The 26878-nt window shown below is 40.2% G+C and overlaps 1 protein-coding gene across 2 annotated transcripts; it reads left to right on the top strand.

The window, feature by feature from the left end:
- Positions 1 to 2: 2 nt before the first annotated feature.
- On the top strand, positions 3 to 25826 carry kiz (kizuna centrosomal protein). 2 transcript variants are annotated; one of them, XM_074691994.1, is made up of 15 exons: positions 3 to 192; positions 611 to 673; positions 1157 to 1319; positions 2653 to 2727; positions 3970 to 4564; positions 4702 to 4960; positions 8405 to 8524; positions 9199 to 9363; positions 10417 to 10567; positions 12487 to 12643; positions 13126 to 13188; positions 14520 to 14627; positions 15032 to 15101; positions 21893 to 21939; positions 23002 to 25826. In XM_074691994.1, exons 1-15 carry the CDS (start codon positions 119 to 121, stop codon positions 23103 to 23105), a joined length of 2214 nt encoding a protein of 737 aa, XP_074548095.1. In that variant the 5' UTR covers positions 3 to 118; the 3' UTR covers positions 23106 to 25826. The 2 variants fall into 2 exon arrangements, with proteins under 2 accessions (XP_074548095.1, XP_074548096.1); XM_074691995.1 differs by lacking the exons at positions 611 to 673; positions 1157 to 1319 and having other exon boundaries at positions 32 to 192.
- Positions 25827 to 26878: the final 1052 nt, after the last annotated feature.

The following is a 26878-nucleotide window of genomic DNA, read 5'->3' as shown; positions in this document are numbered from 1 at the left end:
TCACTTTGTTTATTAGCAAGGCTTTCTGGGAAGCGGTACTCATGGTAACCAACGTAAACAGCAGTCCTCTTCCTCTTCTATCTCATTTCGGTTTTACCAAGCACAAAAACCTGCAAAAATGGCAACAATGGATCGCAGCGAGGACCAGTATTATGAGAAGATAAAAGCGATTCAACAAAGCATGCACGAAAGGTGAGGTTTCTCTCTTTTTTTGTGAACAGGCACACGGCCTAGTTAATCCTCGGATTCAAGTGGCGCTGTTTCCCATATCGCAGTCTCCTCTGGCGGCTAACAGTCTGTGGGCTAACCACAGGGAGATGACTGGCTAGCCTGTGTATGGATCAGGGAGATACGGCACTTGGAGGCGAGCAGGATTATTAGCCCAAGACGCTACCTTGTGTTAACATGACAGCTAACCGATAAAGCTATGAAACGAATGCGAACGGTGTATTTTATTGTATTTGCAACGTTGAATCTGAACCTTAAGCACATTTACGTGTCAACATTACCACACGATACCGTTTGTTTGTTGGTGTTATTGCATACACACTTACAGTTGCAGACATGGGGGATATGTGTGGGTGATGAGTCCTACGACTTCTGTGTGCAGGGAAAAACGGAGGCTGGAGCTGGAGAGGGAACTGTTTGCTTACTCGAGATCTGATCAAAGAATGTAAGTTATACTTGTGATTTCATAACAAGAACAATTTCGTCTGATCGCGTTCTTATCCCTTTGCTTTTACATTGAGCTTAAACTTAAATGTATCAAGAATTACCCAGAGAAAGTCGGAATTTAAACTGAATTAATAAAATTGCAAGTTAGAAAATGTATGATCATTGCATGGTTTACCCAACATTTATAGATCTGTTGTTAATCAGTCATATTTTATACATACAAACACGAATAATGTTTGTTTTATGAAGTATGCACCTTTTAATGTAGCAGTAAAGCCTGTTTAGCATGTAAATCAGTTGTCATAGATACAGCTTGCAAGGTCAAAGCAGGAAAGCTGAAGTTGATATGAGAGTTTGGAGTACAATCTAAATTTAAAATACATTGTGCACAACCTTTTCTTGTGTAAAGTCTAGCACTTATTCTTTTGACAATGGTCTTAGATAGTATTTCTTTGGAATAATAGTTCTCCACCGCCTTCAGCTCACAGATAAAGTGTTCCAAACTGCGCAGTTATCTCAAGGAAATCTGTGACAGGGAGGCACGAGCGAAAATGAGAAACCTTGAGCTTCTGAGAGATACGGAGAGCATAGAAATTAGCATGAAGGAATATACTCCAGACCATGGCCCCCTGCAACAACAAAAGGTACTACAAACACACAGGCACACACACACACTAACTCCTTCTATCTTTCTCTCTCCCTCTCACACACACACAAACACACAAAATTTACACAATTGTTCAGTGGTGTTGGTATTCTCATTGTTCAGTTTTATTAAAGTAATTCTGAACCAACACACCGCCCACCAGAGTTGATCTAGGTTGAGATGGTTTCACATTTTCAAATTATTTAAGCAAAGTTAATCATTTATTATCATTTCTAATTCTTTTTTATTTAGAAAAAAAACATTTTAACAGGTTACTAATTGTACTGTGAACATTTGAGGGAATGTATATCTATTGAAGCATTGTTATAATCACTTGCCTTGATGTCGAAAGTAATTTTAACACTGAGGAGAAATATTTGCAACTGCTTGATGTGACAATAGTAAACACTCAAAATGTGCAATTTATCACTACAAGCAAATGAACAAGCGAGAGAACAATGAGCCAGTCAGATTATCACTTAAAACTCAACGACAGTGCTTGACAGCTTAATATCAAATTAACAAAATTGGCTAATTATGACTCGCTGAGTTAATTGCCCAATACAGAGACTCTGAAGTGCTCCAGAGGTTTAGTCATTCTGTACCCTCAAGCAGTTGGTTTATTTTGTCTTTACACTTTTTAAGTCCTGTGTGTTTGTTGTTATTTTATTTGTCCTGTTTCCTTTGTTTCCCTTCTCCGCTTTAACTCTGACATTTTGCGACATTGAAAATATTACTGTTAAATAGACAAGTACAGCAAATTTCCATTAGCAGGTACTGAGGTGCAAACACTCACAGCAATGTATGAGTATTATTTGTTTACTAAAGCCAAAATAGTCTAGTTAAAGAGTGGATGAATGAAAAATTATAAACGCAGCCTCTTTAACAGGTTTGTCTCCATAAACGTTCATTATTTTGATGAATAGGTGTGGTATTTTTGAGCCAGTCCAAGAGTCTTAAAGAGGCCATTTGGCCTTTTTAATTGGAGTTTGGATTAAGGCATTTAAGCCTGGCCAGTGAGATAAATGCTAGAGGGTGTCAGCAGCAACACAGAGGGCACTCACTTGGGAAAACCTTTTGTGGCTGACTGTGATCGACTTGTGCTTAACATGTCAGTCTTGCTTAAATACAGTGTGCTTTCACGCCACATGCAGAAAATACTCAGAGGTTTTATCAAAGCACTGAAACAAGCAATTCCTCCTGTTGCATCCATCATTTCATAACCATCTAATTGTTTATTATTATTATTATTAGGCCAGTATACTCAGCAGCTCTTTTTATTGTTTAATATTTGTCTCTATCAACTTTTGTCTCGATATCTTTTTAAACAGGCAGAATATTTCAAAAAGATCTCCAAAATTATGGAAGCAAGACAGAAAATGCAGCAAGAGTCTGATGGTAAAAAGGTAAATATGCACGCAAAAAATAATGTATTCCTGTACAACAGTGACACATCAAGTATTTAATATGTGACAAAACTACTTTGTGTTGTGTGAGCTCTGTGTGTTTTTGAAACGTTTGAAAAAAAAGGCACTTGTTCGTTTTTATGCCTGATCCATCTTTTTTGAAATGTTTACAAGGTTTATGCAAATCTCTGTTCTATCAAGCTGTGTTTTCAGGTTTAGAGTAACAAAGAAAAGTAGACATTATGCTCGGTAAATCTGTAGAGGAGTCTACATTTAAACTGTGTATCTGTAATAACACAGGTGTCTAATCCTAGCTGGTGCATCTGTACAAGCGATGTAGTTCAAGCCCATGGCTGCTTTCTCCCTTCACTTAAAGCAGTTAAAGCTCTTTTAGATGAAATGTCTAAGACATCTCATAATAACTTGGAGCATGCTGTCTAGAGCAGTCACTTGTAACTGTGTGCAAAACCCCCGTCAGCCTGTCGATATTGTAATGAGCAAAATGGTACCGTCACTCCATTATGCATACAAGCCATTGGCTGGCAGTGTGCATGTCCCTCAGGCTGCAGCATTCATTAAGGGAAGCTTACCGGGCTGAAAGCTGGAGACAGATGATAACGGGATATGATTTTCATATTTAATACATTCCTTGGAAGAGCACACGCGTGCCGCAGATTGATAGAAGAATCAATTGCTACTTTAGTGAAACACTTTCTACTTTGCCCTGCAGCTACCGATGGAATCACTCAGCCAAGAAATTAACTTTTCCTCTTTTTTTACCTACTTTGTGGATCTGCTGGGCAGGCTGCATGGTTTACACTGAATGTTATTAAGCAGCTAACTGTTTGGTATTTAAGACGCTTATCAGAAAAGAAACAGAAGCCATGCTTTTTGTTATTATGTTTGGAGGGAGGCTTTTTGCTCCACTCTCTCCCCCCCTTGGTGACATTGCAGACATGAATCAGAACTTGTCTAAAGGATTTCTAATAAGATGAAAAGTTAAAACATTGATCCTGAGACATACTTCTGAAAGATGTTGGTAAAAGTATTCCGACCTTGTCCAAGATTAACCATTTTTTTAAACCATAAAGTGTTTTCATATAATTATGTTTATCCAAAACAAGGAAAGATAAAATGTCTTATGATTCTTCATGCCTTGAAAAATATCTTTTTTTTTAACATCCTTGAAAGTTTTGCTTTTAGAAAAGAGTTTACCAATTGATCATATCCTTTTTTCTGCAGAATGAGGCTCAGCGTCAACAGGACAGCCCCCTTTTTCCCTCGTCTAAGGATTTTGCGCAACCTTCAAAAGTCATTTTTATGGGCCACCAGACCTTCAGAGGGTATGATGCTGAAGCTGGCACCACAAGTGTACACTCACACCAAGCATTGCATCGTTCACCCAATCGCAGCATGCACTCCCCTGAACGTCTACCAAGTGGCCTTTTGAAGGACTTCAGAGTTGGAGGAGAGGAAGGCGCCAGCAACCGAGCACATTTATCAGATGACATTTCAGGCTCAAACGCTTCCCTTGACAGCTGTAATTTGAGTGACAAACATGAAAGAACGGCGCTGGTGCTCCCATCTGTTCGTGCTTTAACAGGTGCAGCTGGCAGTGTGCCTTTTGGAAATGATGATGAACAAAAACCATCACCTTTGATGACCTTAAGTGAAAAGAATCCCTCTCCCAGGAGCAGTAGCCCCATGGATCTGTCTGCTGAACACACCGAGTCCAGAGAGGTGGCTCATCAGATGACCATAATGGAACATGGAGAGCAAAGTCATGGCCGTTTGATACCTCAGGCCACTTTTGGAAAAGAAGCTCAAGATGCACCAGGTTTGAAATATTATTCCTTGCTTTTTCTGTGTATTATTGCATTGTTTTGACTGAAACCATTGGTTAAGACCAGTATGTTGTGTATCACTGGAGCTTGATATATGCCAAGGAATATGCTGCCCTGTGTTTACATCCAGGTAGGAGTGAGTGTGTCAGCACACCAAGCTCTGATGTTCAATTGTCAGAGAGTAGTGAGAGTGACCTGTCCATCTCTCTGACACAATCTGAGCTGGAAGAGGATCCAGCAGAGGGTGTGGCATCTGACACCAAGAACACTTCTGGAGGGAATGATGATGACAATCAGCGCAGCCCTCTATCACACCTGCAGTCTGACGGACCCAAGCACACAGAACAGTCCACGTTTGGATCCTCAGCTTTATTGCCGACCTTGGAGAGGTACATTTTTTTCTGTTGTACTTTTTTGGTCTTCAACAAAATGGGAAACAATACCATTTTGATTGCTTTAGCACAGTCCCTCTTGTTGAAATACCCACTTTGCCGTCAAAATTAAGCTGAGAAAACGGAGAAAGGAGAATTTTCTGTAAAGCCATGCTGAACTCCAGTGGGCTGATAATAATAGCACTGACTGTGGACTCCAAATTGTCCTTGCCACCGTTACATCAGACAGCTGACAGAGAGGATTGTGGGAGTCATGGTCCATGCCACCGTGCTCCCTGTAGCTCAGCGGCAGCTGCGTTTGTGGCAGTGATGCATCTTATAGGGAGAGCTCAGGACCTGTCACCAACAATATTGCCTTAATCCAAGATAATGTTGTAACAGAGCAATTTTCTGCTTGAGAGACCTCAGGAAGTCCCCAATGGAGGAGGAAATTTGTGGCACCATAGAGTGTTCTGGAGGGTGGGCATGTGGACAGCACTTACAGCCACAAATCCTTAGCGTGTTGATGGCCTCTGAGTTGAAGGATCATTTTGGATGGGGATAGAGCCACAGAAAATGTGAACGTTTTCTCCCAGAGCCTCAGCATTTTCCTACTGTATATTCTGTTTAATGAACTGGGCCCCTTGTGCTCTAAAAAAAGATACCTTCAGTTTGTGCCTTTGTTACTTTTACCTTTGGACAGTGCTTGTCAAATGAGTTGTGCCCTTTAGTTACACATGTTAAACTTTTTTCATATTCACATAATTTATTGTATTGAGTACCCATTGCACCAACATGCTCAAAATTATGTTTTTGTATCCAGTAGGTCAAGACTACAAGGACTTTTCTAAAAATCATGAAGGTCAAAGATTTAAATCTACAATATGTGATATGTTCAAACTAAAGGAATATGACAGATTTTATTTTCCCTCAGAAATTGTAGCATGTTTTGTTTGAGCTTGACTGTGTTTCTGTGTGGTCTACTATACTGTTTATTGCATGACCTCAAGAGGAACTGCAGTTAGCCTGTGCTGGGAGACGATGGTGGGGGCTACAGCTTTCATTGTTAACACGGAGGGCTTCTGTGTATGAGGAGAAAACCAGAGGCTTTGATGTACAGCTCAGAGAGCATCCAGTCTCTATCCTCTCCCTCTCTTTCTCTCCCTCTCTTAAGGTTAGAGTTTATATCGCTCCCTCCATTCAGCTCACAGTCAGGAAAAACAAGCCCAGGCAATTCATTATATTATCCCATTATATTTCTCCTCCAGCATGGCTGGGGCCAGTGAGAGTATACGCCTGAAATATCCTCCAGTTTTTTTTTCTTCAAAATTCAACATAATGGCCTCACTGTGTCCTGCTCTCAAACATGTCGTCCCTGAACTGCATGATGGCCCATCCCAATTGGAGACAGCCTGTCATACAATTTAAGTTCTTTAAAACTCAATACAAGACTTCGGGGAGGATGTTAAAGGAGTGGGTTTTAAAATAATGTACATGTTTTGCAATTCTACACAAGCTTCATGCCTCTTTACAAACATTTCCTGGTTGTTGTCTGGTTTTGAGTTCTAGGTTAAGGGGCCGTTCACACGACAACGGTTTTAGGCCCCGTTTGCACAACGGGACTGAAAACGCTGTAGTAAGCATGCCAAGCCTATAGTCGACGCTATAACGGTCTTGCCCAGAAGAAGCTTCTGGGAGACCTCCACCGAAGTAGAGTTGAGCCAATCATCAGTGTATTGAGGAATACTAAGTGCAAAGTGGAGCAACAGATGCACATTTTGTTGAAAGACAGTCACCAGATTCAGCAGCACAAGCCCAACACGGTAGTCTGCGACGATCGTAACAACGGTACTGTTGTATGCGGAGTGTGACGTCAGCGTTTCAGAAAAATCCCACTCATTCGAAAGTATGCATTTTTGGTTGGCTCAATCGCCGTTTCTGTGTAAACGCGGGGCTGAAATGCAACAAAACTTTTGCGTTTCACCCTTAAACCGTTGTTGTGTAAACTGCCCCTAAGTTAAGTTATTGTCCATTCTTCCCCAGTACTTGTGATAAAGTGCGAGGGATCATTCCCCTCATTTGTTCAGGTTGTGTCCACACAAAGTGTGTTGTTATTTCCTTTGGTAAAAAAAATTTCCCATACTTTTGTGTTTTATTTTTTGCCATCCGTGCCAGCTGGGGGAGATTCTTTTGACACCAATCACTCCACACTGAGGCTTTTCCATGTGGAATCACCCCAGAGTCACTACTGTACACTGTAGAGCAATATCGCTGCAGAGAGGCTGACCCCTTCCCCCTAGCTAACAATGTGCTCCTGATGATGTTGACATACGGACAACAGCAGCATCTAAAGTGAGGTTGGAGACCTTGACATGAAAGCCGGCAAAAATACAATGAGAGGGAGGTGGAGGGAGAGAGATAGTGAGGCAGAAAGGGAGAAGGGTTTGCAGAAAAACAACTAATTCGCTCTCTAAAGGTCTCTGTTTTGAAGAGCATTGACAAATAAAGTGGAAAGAAAAAGATGACTATTTCAAGGCCCACACTGACGATAAGGGAAGAGAGAAAAAAAAGATAGTGCTTTTGCCTATGCTACTTCAGCCACGCTGAAGAGGACTTAGCACAGACAGATTGCACACTACAGAATGTCATGGATATAATTCAAGCTGCAGGCTTAATCAGGATGTTACCAGGAAACAACCTGCAAAAAAGAGGGAGCAATTGTTTGCTGACCCCTAACCCAGGAGCCCATTACAGATTGTCATAAATTCTTTTTGGCCTCTTTTATGTCGGGGGCTCAGGATCTCTCGGCTTGGGGTTTCTTGGAGAATTCAATGAAGGCCACCCAGAGCTTAATTCTCAAGAAAGAGATGGATTCCCAATATCCACATGCATTAAGCATCCATTTCTCATTTTGCAGCTGCACACAGGACCAGATTAAAGTGTAAATCTCACACCAAAAGTGTAAATCTCACACCAAAAGGAATCATCTTGAGGCCCCTTTTTTCACAAGCCTTTTTCTTCCAGTTTTTATTGCCAGATCCTGGTAATGTTATTGAGCTGTTAATGTTGATTTTTTTCTGATGATATTTGGAGGAATGATATTTGCTGTTTAAGTGTACTGTATCTTTCTCTCATGAAATTTTATATGAAAGTAGGCAGCTAAGCGTTCCAACTGGTGTTGAATGACAACTTTCAGAAGCTCTCTGTGCAACCTGTCATTATCCGTGGCACCGTCATCAGACTGACTTTGAATTCTCTAAGTTGTGTATTATATTGCAGGAGCAATGTAACTATCAGATTCCTCCAGAAGTCCTTGAGTATCCCAGGGGAATTGCCAAGAAAAATGTGTCATAGATTTTTAGATGAAATGGCATCTTCTTTTTACAAAAAGCAGGCCTATCGATCACTTGGCCTCCCCTGTTTTATTTCCTTTTACCTCATTCATGGAAATGTTTCTTTTAGTCTCTCCCTGGAAGGACTTTTTAATCTACTAGACAACATTGAAGGACGACTCCATGGTGAACAGACCAGTGTGTATAGGGATTCTTCAATTGATGCAAGACAACTCAATAGAATTATCAGGTATGCCCTTCTTGTCTTTCTACAAACTTTACAATGTCACCTCTCCCCGTCTAAACCAACTGTTGTGTATATTTATTTAACGGCCATGGAGCAGTCAGTGCTGATGAGGAAAACATATTATCCTTCTGCTGAGGGCTCTCACTTTAGATGAAGTGTCATCATCAACATGCACACGTCTTTATTTCTGAGGGGTTTTCAAACACACAAAATTGTTATAGTAACCATCCTGTTGAATTGTTATCGGGAGTCAGGGAGATGGAGGATGGAGAATGTGTCTCATTAGTCTAGGCTTATTTTTCATAAGCCTTTTGTATTTCAAAGCACGATTAATTTACCATAATTGGACCTTGTGGTGTAAAGTATGAGTGAATTTATAACAAAAGAATGTGCTTTTAGTCTTGAGCTCTGTTTATTCTTCCCATTTGTGGAAACATGAGCGCTCTTAAGGAAGTCAACAACATCACCAAAGAATGGTCATCTTATGTCTTGACCCCAAGTATCTTGTGAAGTTTTGTGAGGGTATCGCAGCAGTCGTGATGCATTATAATCTACTGTAGGCTCGTAGGTCTGTGTGAAGTGTTGGGAGTAGCTTGATGTACTTGATGTGCTCCTGACCCACGGGCTGAGCACAGGGCTCCATGGCAATAGCTGACAGCTCTCTGTATATTGGACAGCCTTTGTAACAGTGGAGCAGACTTGAATGACGAGGGCCTTGAAGCATGTGGAGCAGTCATCCTTCATGAGCTCCAGAGGTTGTCATGGAGCACAGCAAAAGGCTGCGTGCTTCCTCAGAATCTAGTGAGTGCTCACCAGTCGTGCACTGAGCCTAATGAAATAAGGTAAGGCTTGTTGTTTCTTTAAATACAGCTCTGAACCGTTTAAACATTTTATCATGTTGTGCTTTTATTTTTTTACCCAATGTAATGAAAATAAATAATTGTGAATTGTGCATGATAAATAAATGTGACAAAGTGCATTTTTTTTAAACTGCAGATAAAAACAGCAACAATGTGAGTTACTATTTAGAAAATTTCCTTAAAACCAAAAATATCTTCTGAGTTTTCAGTAGATAATGACGTATGTAACACTTGGGCAGATGCTGTTGAAATTGAGTAACTCAACACACAAATAGCAATGCTCTGAAAGCTTTAAAGTTCAATAGACTCTTCTTTTCTTTTCATGGATACAGTAAACAGACTTGCAATAAAGGTTAATTCCACTCTGGAGACAAAGAATGGCTAGCTGTCTGTGCAATTTTACCTTTTTTTCCGGGCAGTGGGGGCAGGGGCATGCACTTCCAACGGTTGCTGAGATATTGCACGTTACCATTCGATACAGTCTCACTCGTCCACAAATGTAAAGGTCATCTTCAGTGTCACCTCGTGCGGTAACACTGCACGGGTGAATGTCATGAGTAAATTAAAATGCCCTATCTGTGACTTCCAGTCCTTCGGATAATGAGTAGTTATACTCTGAGCCAAATCCATGCTGTGCTTCACTACTCTATTGATTTCACCGAGGCCCCTGCTGCTATACTCACTCCAAAGAAACACATCTAGCAGTGATCTTCTTTTTCCTGGAGAGATGCCTCTGACCCTTTATTTAGTTCATCGGTAAGAGCAATTTAGCTTTTTGTGTTTGCTTAGTGTTAATTAGAACTCATAGTTGATTATTATCATCTGAAATGTGTGAGGATGGACCAGGAAAAAGCCTTTTGAAAAGAACAGTGTGATAAGCACATTACCTCTTTAAGCCACATACATTATTTTAAAAGGAAAACATCTCTGATCTCTAAGAATAATAACAGACTTATTTGCAGATGTCCTCCTTTGTGTTAAAAAAAGAAAGCCTCTGATTCTCTCCCAACATCCCTGTCCCCATCCTCGCCACAGCGCCAGCCTCCCTCCTGATGCCGCTCAGCTGTGGGATCGCTGGTTCAAGCACGCCCTCCTGCTCAAGGAGCGCCGTGTCCTCAGCACTGAGGGCTTAGTCCAGCTGTTCACACCGCTGCTGCTGGAGCGCCATGCCACATACAGCCACCAGGTAGCGTTGGAGGCACACAAACTGCCACGACATACACAAATGAGGAGGTCACAGACACCATGTCCCTGAAGGAGGCCGGTATTACTAGACCCAAAAATACAGATGTGAAATGACTCCTTTTATTTTGTTCTTTACACAGAGCTGCATGTTTTTTTTAAGTTTGTTTCCTGTTCATTCTTTGTGTCAGGATTTTGATCCATGATGTGGCCGCCTTCTCATCACACTGTTTCACTAATTAACCTAAATAGAAGGGAAACCCTTACCCATGTGCAATCTTGAATTACAATCTTTACTTTTGTCCTAAATGAGTTATATTCATCTCAAATGCTCTGGTAGCAGATCCATTAAGAGCTAAAAATACAGCTAAGTCCTAAAGTCTAGGGGAGCCAATTATGCTTTTGCCACTAATGACAGAATTATCTAAAATTCATTTGTCTTACAGATCATTCCCAATTTAATAAATAACATTCTGAAAAAGTTTGAAGGATTTAACACAGTTTCAGAGTAATTCACACTTTCTCACTGTGTTTCATTCACTCTACAATTTTTTTTCAATATACATGCAGATTTTTGTTTCTGTGTATTGTCAAATTATCTTATTGGTGTTGTGGTGGCTTTGAGATCCTGCTCCAGTGTCTCCAGCAAAATGAGGGAGGCAAAGAGGACAATTGTAGAGCCTCTTGAAGATATGAACTGACAAAAGGAAGAGAGTCACTGCTATCTACATCATTGCGTCCAAGTGCATCAGGAAAAGCCTGAGTAAAAATGTTCCCCTCCCTTTATCTGCCTCACTCCATCTACTCCATCTATTTCTTTTCTCCCCTCTGCTTCTCCTCTGCTCCCTGTATTCTCCCTCTCTTTCCTCCCCGTCCACTCATACCACAGCTTACTCTCTGCACACAAGAGCAAACAGAAATTTCCATTCACGCAATGCCACACAGCCTGGCTACCCAGACAAATGGGAGCATGCAGCTCGCATGCACACACTCAAAGAGGCCCTTTGAATATTCAAGTGCTAACAGTTGCATTCATTGATATTTAAAATGCAGTGGGTCTGCGAGAGCCCTCAACTTGGGTTACATTTGACTAAATCTAAAAAAAAAAAAGAACAAAGAAAGATATCAGGGAGAAGGATCAAGACAGTTTTTATTGTGCCACGCCATCAAATACCAAGTGGTAAGCTTAGATTGGCATGTGTTTGCCTCTATTCCCCTCTCAGGAAATGAAAGCATGCGCATTGTCAATGTTCACTGCGACCTTCTGATAACAATGTACAATGTACTTAAAGTTTGTCACCGTCAAAATCCTCCTGATCATCCCCTCCATATTAGTGCTCATTAAAAGTAGCAAATGGCCATCTGAGGCTGAGAGGCAGTCTTTGATCACAAAAGAGAGATGATGATGGCAGGATTTGATATGGGGGAGGGAAAAAGGACAGAAAGAAATCGGTGTGTGGCATCTCCCTGCTCCTCATCTCCCGGAACAGCTCCTCTTAATTGTGTATCCTCATCTCTCCAGAGATAAAAAATGAGCTGGAGAGGGAGGAAGAGAGCAGTTTGTCTCAATTCTCTCAGCCAAGAGGGGCGATATCTGGAATGTGTTGCACATTAACGCTAGGGTGATTGCATTCTTTAGGCGCTTCTCTAATCTCATGGATGAGAAGAGAGGGAGTGGAGGAAAAAAAAAGTGTGATTGAGAGGGAGTGCGAAAGTGTGCGAAATAATCTTTTTTTAGTTAAACGAGTGAGAGAATTTGAAGTTATTTTCTCTTGGCGTTTGAACACACACTACAGCTGCACCTCTGTGCGAGCAGCCGTGGCCAAAGTAAATGACTTGCCTAATCGGCGAGAGTTCAATTTAACACTTCCTTCACAAAATGGGAACAATTAAGAGTGTGGTTTTAATTTGTGCTGCTTGCAGGCCAAAGTGCTGCTGAGGACACTTGTGTCCCGGTCCAGTGAGGAGTGCCCCTCAGCAGAGGACGAGAGCGACTTGTCTTCTTCGTGTGGTCCTCCTTCTCTTCTGGCTGACGGATGTGCGAAGCCTGCCAGGCCTGTACAGAAGCAACAGATCCAAGGTCGCTGAAGATTGTTATTATAACAGTAGAAGAAGAATAAGCATAAACAATTGTGGTTAGACAAAAACTTTGAAATGCACTACAAATTTGAGCACTTTGTTTATTATTTAGGAATGAACAACTACTTTTTTTCTTATAATCAAACGTCTTCCATCTCCCTGTTTTTTACAGAAGCTGGCAGATTGCTAGCAAAGTCTGAAACATCTCAAAAAAAAATAACACTGTCTTAGCACAGTAACACGTAGCAAGACCATTAATGGGACAAATGTACCTTTTTTAAACCACCTCAGCAAAGAACTAAAACTTCCCTTTTATGAGAGAAATCAATTTCACTATAGAGCTTTTTTTATAAATCCCTCACAGCCCAGTTTTCATACAGCCTTCTATTCAGAGCAAAAGAAAGACCCCCCATTCCCATTTCTATCCCTAAACTCCCTTCCTCCCTGCCACTGCTTCTAACTATGCGCTTCCCTTTCTTACAGAACTACAAAGTACTGAAGAGGACAGCCAGGACGAAAGCCCTGTGGAAAGTGTTCCTATTAGAGGTAAAAAGGCATTGCCGGTGCCCCAGCATTCACACTGTCCTTATGTTGTGGTTTGTTTTCTTCCCTCTGCAGTGAATAATGGGCTCTTTTACGAGATGGCTGAGACAGGATGATCAAGGTGAATCCAGGGTCAAAGTCCCACCTGAAGAGCTGTGCTAGTTCCCTCTAATTATCTCCGAGAAAACACCAGCTATGTTTTCAGCCTTGTCTGTGGCATTGTGGCTAAATTGATAATTCTCTGGCCCCGGCATAATGTGGCTGCTTTAATTGTCAGGGCGCCAGGGTGGGAAGCGCAAGAGATCTGTCATCGCTTCTCATTATCTTCTAAACAATGCTCCGGCAAGGCTGGACTTAAAAAAATACTAGATATGAAGGCATCCTGGAAGCAGTTGGTGTGCCCGTCCCTGAGCTGCACCTCTGAAATGTAAAGCAATGCTATATTACCCTTGGCTATCTGATTTCCTACAGGGCCTTTCATGTGTCTGCATCCCTGACGTGCACAGCCAGCAAAATGAGTCCAGTTTGCAATCGCTACACTTAATCAAAAGAGCCATGACCATTTTTTTCCTTAAAAAGGGAAAAAAGACATGACTAAAGGTTTTTTCTAGGAAAAGATTTTGCTGTGGTGAGCTACATCAGCATCACAAACAAATACCATGACCTTGGAACTGGTAGTAATTGCCAGAACATGCAGGTCAGTGTATCTAATGTGGGTTTGGATGTTAGGCAATGGATGCATAAAGTGCAGAGGATTTAACACCACTGGATGTAATGTTGTAATAAAAATGTCAAACAGTTTTTTTTAAAGATGAACAGTGACACTGATTGACTCAAGTTAAAAATGTGAGGACTTCATCATGGAAGGTCTCAATTTTGCTGTGTTCTCTAAATGCAGTGTGTTTTTAGCAGTATCACTGAGACAGCAGCCCATTTATTATGCACTTCTGTTGTGTTGATTTTTGCAAGCACAGCCTCTGTGCTCTCTTCAAATATGATACCTACTTTAGTGTGCCGGAAAGTAATTATGAGTGTTTTCTAAACAGAAAATCACTCATTGCCTTCCTGGTAGGGGACGCTGAGATAATGTGAGATGCTGATTTCCGTCTCATGGAAACTGTTGCTTCATAATGTAAGCTTGAATCAACAGCTCAGCTGATTGAGCACAGTGTTTTCACCCACTCCGCTCAGATGTTACACCGACTCAGCTACTGAAGCGTGTTGTCTCATCAAACACAGAAAACCTCTTAAAGTTGGAAACCTGGGTTTTAAGCAAATATTTGACAGTGACTTTGTGTGTCTGTGTTTCTGTGTGTGTGTATCTTCCCTGACAGAAACAAAAGCATATCAGTTGCTTAAACAATCAGCCATGCAGGAACGGCTGCAGAGTTCTGAAGAGGAGGAGGAGGAGGAGGAGGAGGAAGAGGAGGATGGTCTTTCTGGTAAGAAAGGTGGTCCACACTCTAAAGTAGTTTCTCACTGAAGCCTAACTATTGGTCAAAATTGGACATGTGCTCTGTCGACGTTTAATGACATCCTGGAATGAAGACATTTGCTTTGTGAAGAGCTTCGTGGGTCAAAAATCAAAACCCTTTGTTTCATACATTTCTGGCTCAGTTTTAGCTCTCAAAATAATCAAAATCTCAGCCATTGAACTTTGTTTTGGGGTGGAAGTTCTCGTAGTTTATGAACAAACTAAGGAAAAGACTACACAGGCACATGATTTAATACACTACAGCATAGACAGTCTTTCTTGTAAAATCCTCACTGTAAGTTTCTCTGATAACATCATTGTTGATTAGCGTCCAATGAGATGGTTTTATCAGGCCCTGTTTGCTCTTTTAAGGAATAAATCATGGCCATGAAGAGGACCTGGGGAGGGCCAAACGCTCCTCACATCAAGACCCTTACCCCCGGTAAGAACATTGTTATTATTCATCGGGCCACAGGAAATGGGCCACCAGACACCAAAGTGGTTGATGTACATTTGCATGGCTGCTCTAATAATTCCCTGTTCATTTCCATAAGATCAAGGGGGCACCACCCATTAACTCGCCTACAAAGACAAAAGGCCCCCAAAGCCCCTCTCACTCCCTGTTTGTTGGGTTCAGCCAGGTTTTAAAAATCAAAAGCATAACAGTCACCACAAAAATAAATTGGAGTCATAGTCTCTCTGTCTTCAGGCTTGTTTTCAGAATGCAAACAGATCATGTCAAGAAGAGAATCAGAGACAACTGTTATGGAGGGAGGGGATTCAAGTGTTGACAAGGACAAATGTCCTTTCATTTTTCACCCTTGAAACACATTTAGGCTGCTCAAATCAGAAGCCTAAGTGGACTAGAAAAGAAGATGTAATGATAAATAGCTTGGTGGAAACTAACACCATCACGGTTACATTTGAATATCAACACGACTTCATCAAATCTGCAATTGCATGTCAGGTCCTCAGAGCACCTCTTCACTGCAAACCCATTTGGGCTGTAGTAATGGCTGGGTAAACGTTATGAGGAATAATCTTCTCTGATTTCATGTGATTACTGGGCACCACGCTGACACGAGGGCTGAAGTCTGTATCTCTCTGGCCTGGCAAACAGGCGCTCCCAGTCTGCCTATTAGCCCAAGGAAAGGCCTAATGGGCTGGCTCTATTGTGGTCCTCATAGCTGCTGATGTCTACCACTGCCAGCCCCAGTGACCACCCTCTTTAATAAACATGAGCCAATTTCAAGCCTGCACCCTTTCAGATGGTGCCTGTCCCCTCACTGTTAATGTTCATGGGAAATCAGCGGTACATGTGATTAAACAGAATTTGAAAAGTAAAAATTAGACCAAAACGCAGCGAAAAGAGATGACGCAAGTAGTGCACATGAGTTAAACTGGACAAATAGGTTGTTTTCCAAGTCTGACAACTTCATATTTAGAAAGGACAGTGGCAAGCATTTCAAGTAACCCTGACCATTATTCTTTTATTCTTTTTTTGGTGGTACAATGATTCCCCCTGTCTTTTCTTTCCCTTCTCCTGGACGCTTAGGTTTAAGCATTCCACTTACCACAGTCAGGTCTTGCGCTTTATTGCATCCACAAGTGGTCTGGAAGCCCTGCACTTAAGCAGAAGCATATAACACTGCAGCATGCTCTCCCCCTTCTTCCCTCCCTTCTCTCTGTGTCTTACTCTCTCGTTTCCTTGCCCTTTCCTCCATCTCTTTGCCCCTCTTTTTCTCTGTCTTCCCATCCACCCCCTCTCCTCTCCATCCTACTTGTTAATTATTTGCTTTATTTTGTCAGCGAGCTGATGAGTGACATCAAAAGAAGGATGGAGCTGGACTCAAAATACAAAAATGGCTTCCTCTCTGTTGTCTTAGACAATAATTATGATTTGCCAGTTAAGCCTAGACTACAGCAGAGGGATTGTAGTTTAAAGCAGAGGCTTTGGTGCAAAAAATGCATTTATAGCCCTTTGTGAGGCTCCTCATTATGTGTGGGCCCGATTCATTAAGTAATTGGTTTGCAGTTGTTTACATGAGTATTAAGGCCTTCTATTCAGGGCCTTTGAGAGATACATTGTGCAAATGTTGCATGTTATGAATGCAGAATGAGAGGCGGGGGGCCAGTCCTATTGGCCAAACACTGCACTCGGCTGAAAAGCAAGAGAAAAGCACTGGGTGCTGCTTTGCATAGCAATGACTAGGGCCTTAATAAGCTTTACAGATTAAATACATGCAGTCTATACAAGATGCAAAGAGATACTCTTAACACATTTATATGTGCTCATTTCACTATTATGGCGTTTGAGAGAATCAGGCTCTTTCATATTCTCTTTTTTTTTTTTCACGATCCCTTCCTTGCTCTCTCCCACACAGTGTTTTTCGGTCAGATACTTTTATAGAATACGCTGTTTATTGTATTATAACTCGTGGGGAAGCGACTGATTTGTCCATTAGAAATCTTTTGCTGTCTTTGTGAGTGGCAAAGTAAAATCACTTTGTGGTTGAGTGGGGATGAAAGGAATAATGCACGAAGGAGTGAGTCTTAATAAGCAGCTGCACTCCATGTAAAGACCACTTGTTCCCCTTTGTATGCGAGTGCATGCCACTGCTTCCTCTCGTGCAAAGAATCATTGTGCCTCTTTCTACAGTAGGCATTTCAGATGCCACTCCTTTCTTATTTTTATTTTGGGTTTTCTAATACCTTTTTATTCCTCCCTGTTTTTGATCCCAATAAATGCTTGAAAACATGTGGGCAGATACAAGGCAGCAGACATACTCACACATACACAAAATCCTCCAGCTATCAGCTGGTGTGATGATTGTTGTGCCTAGTGCCTGCTTGACAAAAACCTTGACTCAACAATTAGTGGTTTACAGCTTTGCCTTGGACAACAGGATGTGCTCAAGCATTCGACCTCAAATCACTCAGAGTGTCAAAATCAGAAGCTCTCACTCTCTCATGTGGGGAGGCGATGTGTGTGGATCTCTGACAGCTTGCAGGGAAGAGGAATGGCGGGGTGAGAGGGGCATGGGCTGAGAGAAAGGACTGGAGGGGAGGGGAAGTAGAAAGCAAGAGCTGGAGATAGAGGGAGACAGAGAGGCAGAATCAGACAAAGAGGTTGTAAAAGATGGAGGAATGCTGTTCAAAACCCCCAACGTTGGGGAGAGAAACATATGCAGCGATTTAATGAACAATAGTATCATTTGAAGTGCAGATGTAAAATGAGGCACATGGCAGCAGTCTGTTCTCCTGTGACAACAAATCAAACTTGGTTCTGCTTTATTTGGAAAAGTATTCATTAATATCTTTACTACAGCCTGAAAAATGAGAGTACAGCTTGAAAAATGAGAGTACAGCTTAAATGAATACGACAACAATAAAGTAAGACAGCACTGAGAGTCTATCCTTCATAAGCTAACAGGGAAAAGTAAAGATTAATTTCAACTATGAAGTATTGAAAATAATATCCAACCATTTCTACTTATATTTGTTTCAGTTTCATTTGCGAAATTTGGGTTTTTGTTTCATTTCCAGGTTAGGGCAAAGTTGACAACAACAGCCACTGAAATAAAACTTATCTAAAATAAACTTTATGTAATTGCTTTAACCCCTTCTTGGGTGATCTTAGTGAAAATGTTAAAATGTTGAATTTTGGATACTTTGGTAATCTCTGGTGTAATTTCATTGATTTATGTTAAAACAAAGTTATATTGTTCTTCCTGCATTCTGTCCCTGTAATTGGTTTAGATAAGCAAACAAATGGGTGTTACCCAACACAAGCAAACATTTGTGACATTAGATGAAAGATTTTCCTCCAACCATCCCCTGCTCCAGCCTTCTACACTAGCCTGTCAGCAGTCAGGGGGGAGTGCGGGTTGTGTTAAAATTATTGGCCAAAAGCCTCCTCTGAGCTGCAGTTCCTGCTTGTTGCCAGCAGAGAGCACTCACACGTTAGAGAGATCCCACTAACAGTGCACTCACAATTCCCTCTCACTGTTTGCCCCCACTGAAGGCTATATCCTGCTACCATTCAGGCCTGTTAGAGTACATCTAAACTGAGCCTAAACAATGTTTCTCTGGGGTCATAGCTGGGATGGGAGTAGGAGTTGATGGGAATGGTGAGGTGATGGGTCTCCCTTTACCTTTAGACAAGCACCGCAGCGCTAAAGTGCTATTGTGCTATTAGCATTTGTGTGTGGGTGGCAGGAGCTTAAAAAAAGCCAGGGTAAATAAAAGCAGTTTTCTATCTGTCAATGTTTGCAAAGCATTATTTAATGCTTGGTAAGCATTATTTTCTATGACAGTCCCCACACTCCCTAATATGACTGAAGGGTTTTCATTTAAATCTGTAGTCAAGAAACAGCTCAAGCATTTCCTTTCTTTTAAACTTAACCAGGTGAAATATTAAACATTGGTTCAAAACTAGACGTATTCCCATAGAATGGACTTAAACCAAGTTGAAATTTTCAACTTCCATTTGTGTTGCAAAATTTCTAAGCTCCTTCAGAACATGACAAGGTGAAGCCCATTTAGAGCAAAATTGACTACTGTAATCCCAACTATTACACACTCTACTTGTAAGAAATTTGAAGTAGCTGCAGCAGTTTTTGTGTATTTGTTCTCCAAAGGAGTACCTAAAGGTAAAATGAAAAAGCAGAGAGAATGCCGCTCAGACTGAAGCAAAACACAACACAGAAGTGAAATGAAGAGTACATAGATCCCACAATGAATTAAATGGTCTAAAAAGACCTTCAACTTCAATCCAAATACTTATGATTTTAGTTTGATTGATTCACTCTTGTGCTCCGCAGTTTAACAAAATGTTTCACTTTTTCGTGTTTTCTGACCAATGGTTTCATCCTTTTTTTAACAATGAAAGCTCCTATATAAAAAACACAATTTCTACTGTGCTTCCAGACAATAAGCTGCATTCCCTTTCCCTGCAACCTCACGGACTGTAATGTTAATAAACCTTATCATACAATTTTAAGGGTAAATGTAGACTCAGATGTGCACAGCACACACAAAAACTGTTCAGGAGACAAACAACAATATAAAACAATTGCAAAGCACAAAGAAAAAGAATGAGAGAAGCAGTGCCAAAAGAGCACATAACAATAGCTGTAATTTGCATCATTTTACACATTACATTCACCTATGCCTAGCAGAGCCTGTATTACACTGGCCAACCCAGTCTTACATATTCAGATCATTGCCACAATTAAGGGAAACTCAGCGGAAGATGAACTGGCATAAATGTTTATGGAAACAGAATATTAGATTGGTGGGGTCAGATCCAGACTGGGCTCTCTATGGTAATAGCCCTGTCTTGAAATCAGTCCAGTCCCTAACTGAAGTGGAACAGCTGATAGACCATTCCCATCCTGGGGGGAGATCAAGAAAAGAAAAGCCTAATTGACTCCCTGTTACAACTATTACTGTAGCATAGGAGAGGGAGTCATCCTGTAGAGTAATGCAGTATTTTGGCTACTGCAAGCTCCACCAGAGCAGTTTCAAATGGATACAATGGCTTAACTGTGCTTTGTGGTGAGCAGCTTTTTTCTGATGTTTCAAGAACTTAACCTGGAAAACAGCTAGATTTTTGATCTGCATTGCGATTAATATTTCTCACACCAAAATCTGAAAAACCTAGTTGTGATGGTTTTGGCCCAGTATTTACTTTTACTGCTTATTATAAACTAATAGCAGTGTTATTTCCTTTTAAATCATCTTGTAGATATCTTTACTGCTAGTTAGGGATGGGTACCCGTCACATTTGAAATTATGTGGTACCGATGCCCGGTACCTGGCAATGGGTATCCATACTCAGTGGTACCAATTTTCGGTACTTTTTTGTGTTTTTGTGGTAAAAAATATCAATTTGTTTATTAATAAAATATATGTTTTTTTAATTTAACATATTTATTCTTCAATATATGACCTTGCAATGCTGTGTTCATGTCCAGTATGGAAAATCACCTACTCTTCCACTTCCTCACAGTCACAAGGATGCACCTAGGTACCTAAACATGGTACCTTTTGATTTTACGTGAATTGGTACCTAATTCGGTACTTATCCCTTCAGCTAGCATAGTCATTTAGTGATTTGACAAAAAAAATTGTTTATCTGTTTCTCACTACTGTTTCTCACTATAAACCAAAAGGCATCCTAAATTTCACTTTAAATAGTAATCTTAAAGATATATATCAGCTGTTTTCCTCTCCATTTACCAAAATATAAAAGGATTTGATTGCAAATGTGCTAAATTATGCTGTATTTCAACAAAACACATTATCCACACTAATGATTTTCTATTTGCGGGATTCGTACAGAAATCCTCAAATGTTCCATAGGACTTCCTACCCACACACCCATATAAAGTTTATATTCTGATTATTATACTGGCTGTCTGGTAAAGTGCGTTTCACACAAAGCAATCTGTTCACAGTTAGGAATGGGAGCGGCATCCCTATTCTCTCATTCTGCCTTGAGTGGTGCAGAGCAGCAATATATAGTTTGGAAGATAGCAATTGGAACTCAGCCAGAGTAATTTGGGCCTTATACTCAATGTACAGTCACATGTGCCAAGATTTAGCTGAGCGCGAGATGAGGAGATGAGGGTGATTGAGAGGATGACAATCAAAGAGGTCATGGGTTTGAATTGATGCAGATGGAGGGGACACACCACACAACAGTTTTTGCAAGAGCTCATCTGCTTGAAACTCTGCATCTTTTTTCTCTCTGGTTTCTAAGAGAAGCATCAACACAGCACGGACAAATAGGGTCCAAACAACCAAGCCATATGGATATGTATGCTAACCTGGGAGATGATGAGGCTATATTGTGGTGTTTTGAATAGGCTCTGTGATGATGTAAATTAAAGAGGAGGCCTTTAAAAGTGGAACGGGAGGCCTTATTGCATATGCATTGGAGTAGATCAAAGCCTTTTCGGAGGTCACACATTTACATAGCGATATCACTAGAGCTATGGGAACCTGGCAACCCTGTCTCAGGACTATTTTTGTGTTAAGACGGCCTTGTGGAAGTCTTTTTTGCACAACTAGAGCTGGAGTCAAGGCAGTTGTCTCAGAACTGACTGCCTGCTTTTTTCATTACAACCTGTTTTGGTTGAGAAATGGTGACTTTTTTTTTTTTTTTTTTGAGGAAGTCTGAGATATTAACTTTACAAGGCTAATAACTGCTTTTTTGTGTGTTTCCAGAAAGGAGAAGACTAACTCAAAGGCTCTTTCTGCTCTACAGTCCAAAGGTGAGAATAGACAGAGTCATTTCAATTGCATGCAAAGAAGCAATGTCAAAAAGGTTAATTACACCAAACAGATCAACATAAAGAGCTTTATGTGATAACATTAATAAAATTTATTCCAAATGTTTGACTTTACAAGAAAACTGTTTGATTAAATTTCTCTGCAAATACAGCTCCCCCTTTGAGGATGAGTAAATAAAAAATAAATGAATGAACAAAAAAAAGGAAATAATAATAGTAACAAAACCTCATGATCAATCTCAGGTTACTAAAAACTTATAGATTAAAGCTGGCAGCAACAAACAAATTCATTCTTTTTTTTTTTTACATCATACTTATCTTGAGGGACTAATGTGCATTTTTTGGGAGATATAACCTTTAACAAAAGCCACAGAAAGATTGGGCAATATGAGTGATAATCTGTTGGGTTGACTCTCCATGGAAACAGCAAGACCTGTGCTGTTTAAATTTACATCAATGATTATTTAGAAACACTAAAAACTATCAAAAGGGGAGCTTTTTTTCTCTGAAGACAAATTGTTTTTAAATGGCAAAGAGTTAAAACAGTGAATAATAGTTTCAAATAGGGTCAAGTTGTATGTCAGTACAGATGACATTAAGAGCCTGTTTGTGTGGACCAGTAAAAACAGACACCACAGCTGTTTCTACATTTTCAAGCTGCCAAAAGACTCAACTAATCTCTGTATGTGCCCAAAACAGTCACTATTGATTAACCTACTTTTGGGTTGCCCTATTTTATTCTCATTTTGACCTTTGCAGTTGCAGCTGGGTCACCAGGAGGTCATTTTAGCTGCATTAATAAGAGATATAACACATATGTACTCAATAACAAATAGCGTGCTAACACATTTTTGAAATCCAACTCAAGGTGAATTCAGCTGAAGTGCAGTAAATCATCAACTGCATATGGAAGGAGTGATCCAACTGATTAGTAAAGACTGTGTAGATAATCTAAAAGGGATCACTTCAGTGAACAAAGGGAGGGATGCACATTCCTCTGTGAAAGTGTTATCTTTTTTCTCTCTTTCTCTTTTTTTCTTATAGCCTTCTGGGGGGAATCAGATGACAGCAACTCTGAGATTGAAGCAGCTCTGTGTCCTCGACCCTTCAACACAAACAACAATGACACTGACGACTTCTATGACTGAGATTCTCCTGCAGATAATTTTTAAATGCACTACATTATATCACTGCACAATTCAAGGCAGTTTGGCTCAGAGTAATTCACCTCCTGACCATCATTTTAGTGGTCTGCAATGTAAATCGTATGCACAGTGTATCGTAAAAACAAATAATAAAGTTGACAGCTCTCACACTGGGTAAAGTACATGAAGAGTTGTCCAACACTCTAATGTTAACCCTGCTTCAGTCTCTTTATCTGAACAACTCTCCCAGCTCATAATAACAGCTCGAAATAGATTAAACTGATCTTTTAAAGCGATTTGTTTGCACTAGGCTGGAAATCATGCATTTTGAATGCCGCAAGCATCTCAGAGTGCTCTACCTCCAGCATGCTCGAGTGTAATAATGTGAGTCACCTGTGAAATGACAAAGCACAATGGCCACTCTGAACGCTGCTGCGCGACCTGTGAACCAGCTGAAGAGGCCCATCTCCCAGGGCACAAAGTGTTGTAGCACTAACAAACTCTGAATATTTAGATCTACCAACAAATGCCCTGCATATATTTCTTACAGCCACATCTTTAATAACTGTTGAAACTGCAGAAACACAAAGATTCATGTCTGAGTCCATATCTATCTTGACAAAATGAGTCCAGAGTTGCAGAATTTTTGCTGAAAGCATAAAATAGTCTCCTGCAATTTATCATTTTGCAGCACTTTGAATGGTCTGTATCTATTAATAACTCAGAGCTACTGTGTGGGAGGCTACATTCCCAAGTTTACATTTATAGTTCATTATGTCTGTAGTGTAAATTTCCAAAACTGCCATTCCAGGATGTGGTAAAAGCCCCTGGCATCCAGTGTCAGCAGGATTCCATTAGTCAGCTGTAGGTGACTTTACATGCCTGAACCTTTTAAAGTAGGACTCCACATTCATTACCAATAATGGCTTCAGACAGCCCTGACCCACCACAGAAAAGGGACTGTGGCAGAATAATTTGGAGTTAGCTAAAAGGCTCCCTAACATAATATCCATGTTAAGGAGCATGTCAACAGATACTTGTGTGCGACAGATGGCCCACAGTGGAAGTGGAGTTATATTGTGTTAATGTGTACTAACACAATAACATTTTTAAAAAGAACTTCTCTGATACCATGTCAGAGAGATGATGAGGATTATATTCAGCTCAATCTTTTAAGAGCATGTGTAGTCACGCTGCCATCAGAGGACATGAGGTTTTTTCTTGTGGTTTAAGGGTGTATATGGTGAGTGACTCAGAATAAAAAATGTTGCCACATTATTTGATCTATCACATTCAGGTTATCGTGAGACAAAGCTCTCTGCCTTTAGAAAAAAGTTTCAGACAGAGAGCAAGACAGAACAATAGACCACAAGTGATCAGTACATGAATCAATAAATTGGCAGCATTCAGCAGCAAAACGAACCAATTAGACGATTCTTAATACTAGATTTGAAATAAACCATTAAAAATATCCAGTTTTAGATGCCTTTGTAGCTCAGACTAAGATGAAGGAGCAAAAACACAGAAAGCACTTTGACCAAAGATAGAGCAAGTCCGAGGAACAACAAACAGAAACACCAGGAGCTTAAATAACACAGATCATTCAGTATGGCCTTACAAAGAAAGATATGCCAATGCTTTAATTGGTTTAAATCTTGCCTGAGGGGAAGACACTGTTTTGTGTCTATAGGTAACTGTACATCTGAGCAGACAAAAATAACATGTGGAGTCCCTCAAGGATCCATCCTGGGGCCTCTTCTGTTTAACATTTATACGCTCCCACAGGCTCAGATTATAGAAAACAACAAAGTCAGTCACCATAATTATGCTGACAACATAAAGTTATTATGATGTCGCCAGGTGATCATGGCTGCATTCAGAATGTGAGTAAATGCATTGAACAAATCAGTGAGTGAATGAGTCTAAATTTCCTTCAGCTTAACAAAGATAAAACTGAGGTTTTTGTTATTGGAGCCAGATCAGAGATGCAAAGTCAGGAAGCAGCTCCAGATGTTTGGGCTAAAAACAAGTGACCATGTCAAAAAACTTGTGTGGGATCATGGACTCAGACCTGAATTTTAACAAACACATTAAGACGGTTACAATTCAACACTCACTAAGACCAAGAAAGTGGATCACATCAGTCCAGTTCTGAGGTCTTTAGACTGGCTACCTTTTTGTCAGAGGAGAGACTTTAAAACACTTCTGTTAGTTTACAAAGCTCTGAATGGAATAGGGCCAAAATATATCAAAGATCTTCTAATCCAGTATGAACCATCAAGACCACTCAGGTCATCTGGATCAGGTTTGCTTTCAATCCCCAGAGTCAGAACCAAACATGGAGAAGCAGCATTCAGCTTCTATGCTCCAAATATCTGGAACAAACTGCCGGTAAATATCAGGTCTGCTGAAACTCTGAGCTCCTTTAAATCCAGGATGAAGATCCATGTTTTTACAGCCATCCTGTATTCAGAAATTTTAACAAATCTTTTTAATATTTTTTTCTTTAACCGCACAACTCTGCCACTCTGCACTGTGACTTTTATGCTTATATCTTAAAATCTGTTTTAACCTTCTTTCTTTTTCTTCTTTAGATTTTATTTCATTTTGTTTTATTGTATCTCATTTTTATATGCTTTTTAATTGAATTTTAACTTTGAAAATGTTTTCTCTGTAAAGTATTCTGAATTGCCTTGCTGAAATGTGCTATATAAATAAACTTGGCTTGCTTTCATACTTCTGTCATGTGTGGAAGGCAAACCTACCTACCCTTTTTTCAAGCAAAAAAAAACAGTCTTCGTTTATGTAAAAGACACCCAACTTTACCCTCAGCTTTTTAGTTAGGCTCTGAAAGTGATGATGATGATGATGATGATGATGATGATGATGATGATGATGATGATGATGATGAGGATGATGATGATGATGATGATGATGATGATGATGATGATGATGACGATGATGATGATGATGATGATGATGATGATGATGATGATGATGATGAAAGAATCCAGGGTTATAACATCCAGGAGAAAGCCCTGCTGTTCAGAAGCCGAGACACATTCAATCACCTCATTAGTTAAAGTAAAAAAAAAATGACACTCATCTCTCACTGTCCTCTCAGACCTGGAGAAGTACCTCACTTGAGTTTGGTTTGAATTTAGATCCAGCTTTAGTTCACAAATGTTTCTTTGACTAGCATTAAAAGCAACTTGCACGTAATCATCTGAACTCAATAGGGAGGATGATGAAGCGTACAGAATGGTCTCATCCTCATAGAAATGAAACTTTTGACACTCATACAAGTTATTGATATAGATAAAAAGATTATGGCCCAATATGGATACTTGGGGGACACCATTTTTATATTAGGATGATTTTTTAAATATATATCAACCTTGACAGATTGCTTCCTACTGCTCAGGTAGCTTTTAAACCACCGAAACGTTTTTAGAAAAGACTCCTATGTTAGATAAACTCTTTAAAAGAACTGAGTGATCCACTGTGTTGAAGGCCTCAGATAGATCTGAGAGGACAGCAACAGTGTTATCTACAGTGATGTCATTTAACACCTTAGATTTTTGTAGTGAAGCTATGGTATTAATACCACAATACCTTCACTTAATTTGTTGAATAAATTAAACTAAGTAAGCTGTATTGAGACTATGTATTTGCACTGTCTCCGCGCCAAAGTATGATCTATAAATGTACTTAAGAATGATGTGGGAAATCGATTTAAAAAAGAAAAAATAATCATGATACAGTAGAGAAATATT

Source organism: Halichoeres trimaculatus, unplaced genomic scaffold (genome assembly GCF_033239565.1).
Source record: "Halichoeres trimaculatus isolate MK-OKI-2021-1 unplaced genomic scaffold, fHalTri1.1 fHalTri1_scaffold_17, whole genome shotgun sequence".
In the NCBI taxonomy this organism is placed as follows: Eukaryota; Metazoa; Chordata; class Actinopteri; order Labriformes; family Labridae; genus Halichoeres; species Halichoeres trimaculatus.
Note: the sequence above shows the minus strand (reverse complement) of the source record. Positions and strands in the feature narration are given on the sequence as shown.

What these genes read in the sequence shown, in the direction of transcription:
- kiz (XM_074691994.1), top strand. Translation starts at nt 119, where the DNA reads ATGGCAACAATGGATCGCAGCGAGGACCAGTATTATGAGAAGATAAAA. An exon ending in GCCCCCTGCAACAACAAAAG is followed by an intron (nt 1,320 to 2,652) that starts GTACTACAAACA and finishes CTTTTTAAACAG; the next exon opens with GCAGAATATTTCAAAAAGAT. An exon ending in AAGAGTCTGATGGTAAAAAG is followed by an intron (nt 2,728 to 3,969) that starts GTAAATATGCAC and finishes TTTTTTCTGCAG; the next exon opens with AATGAGGCTCAGCGTCAACA.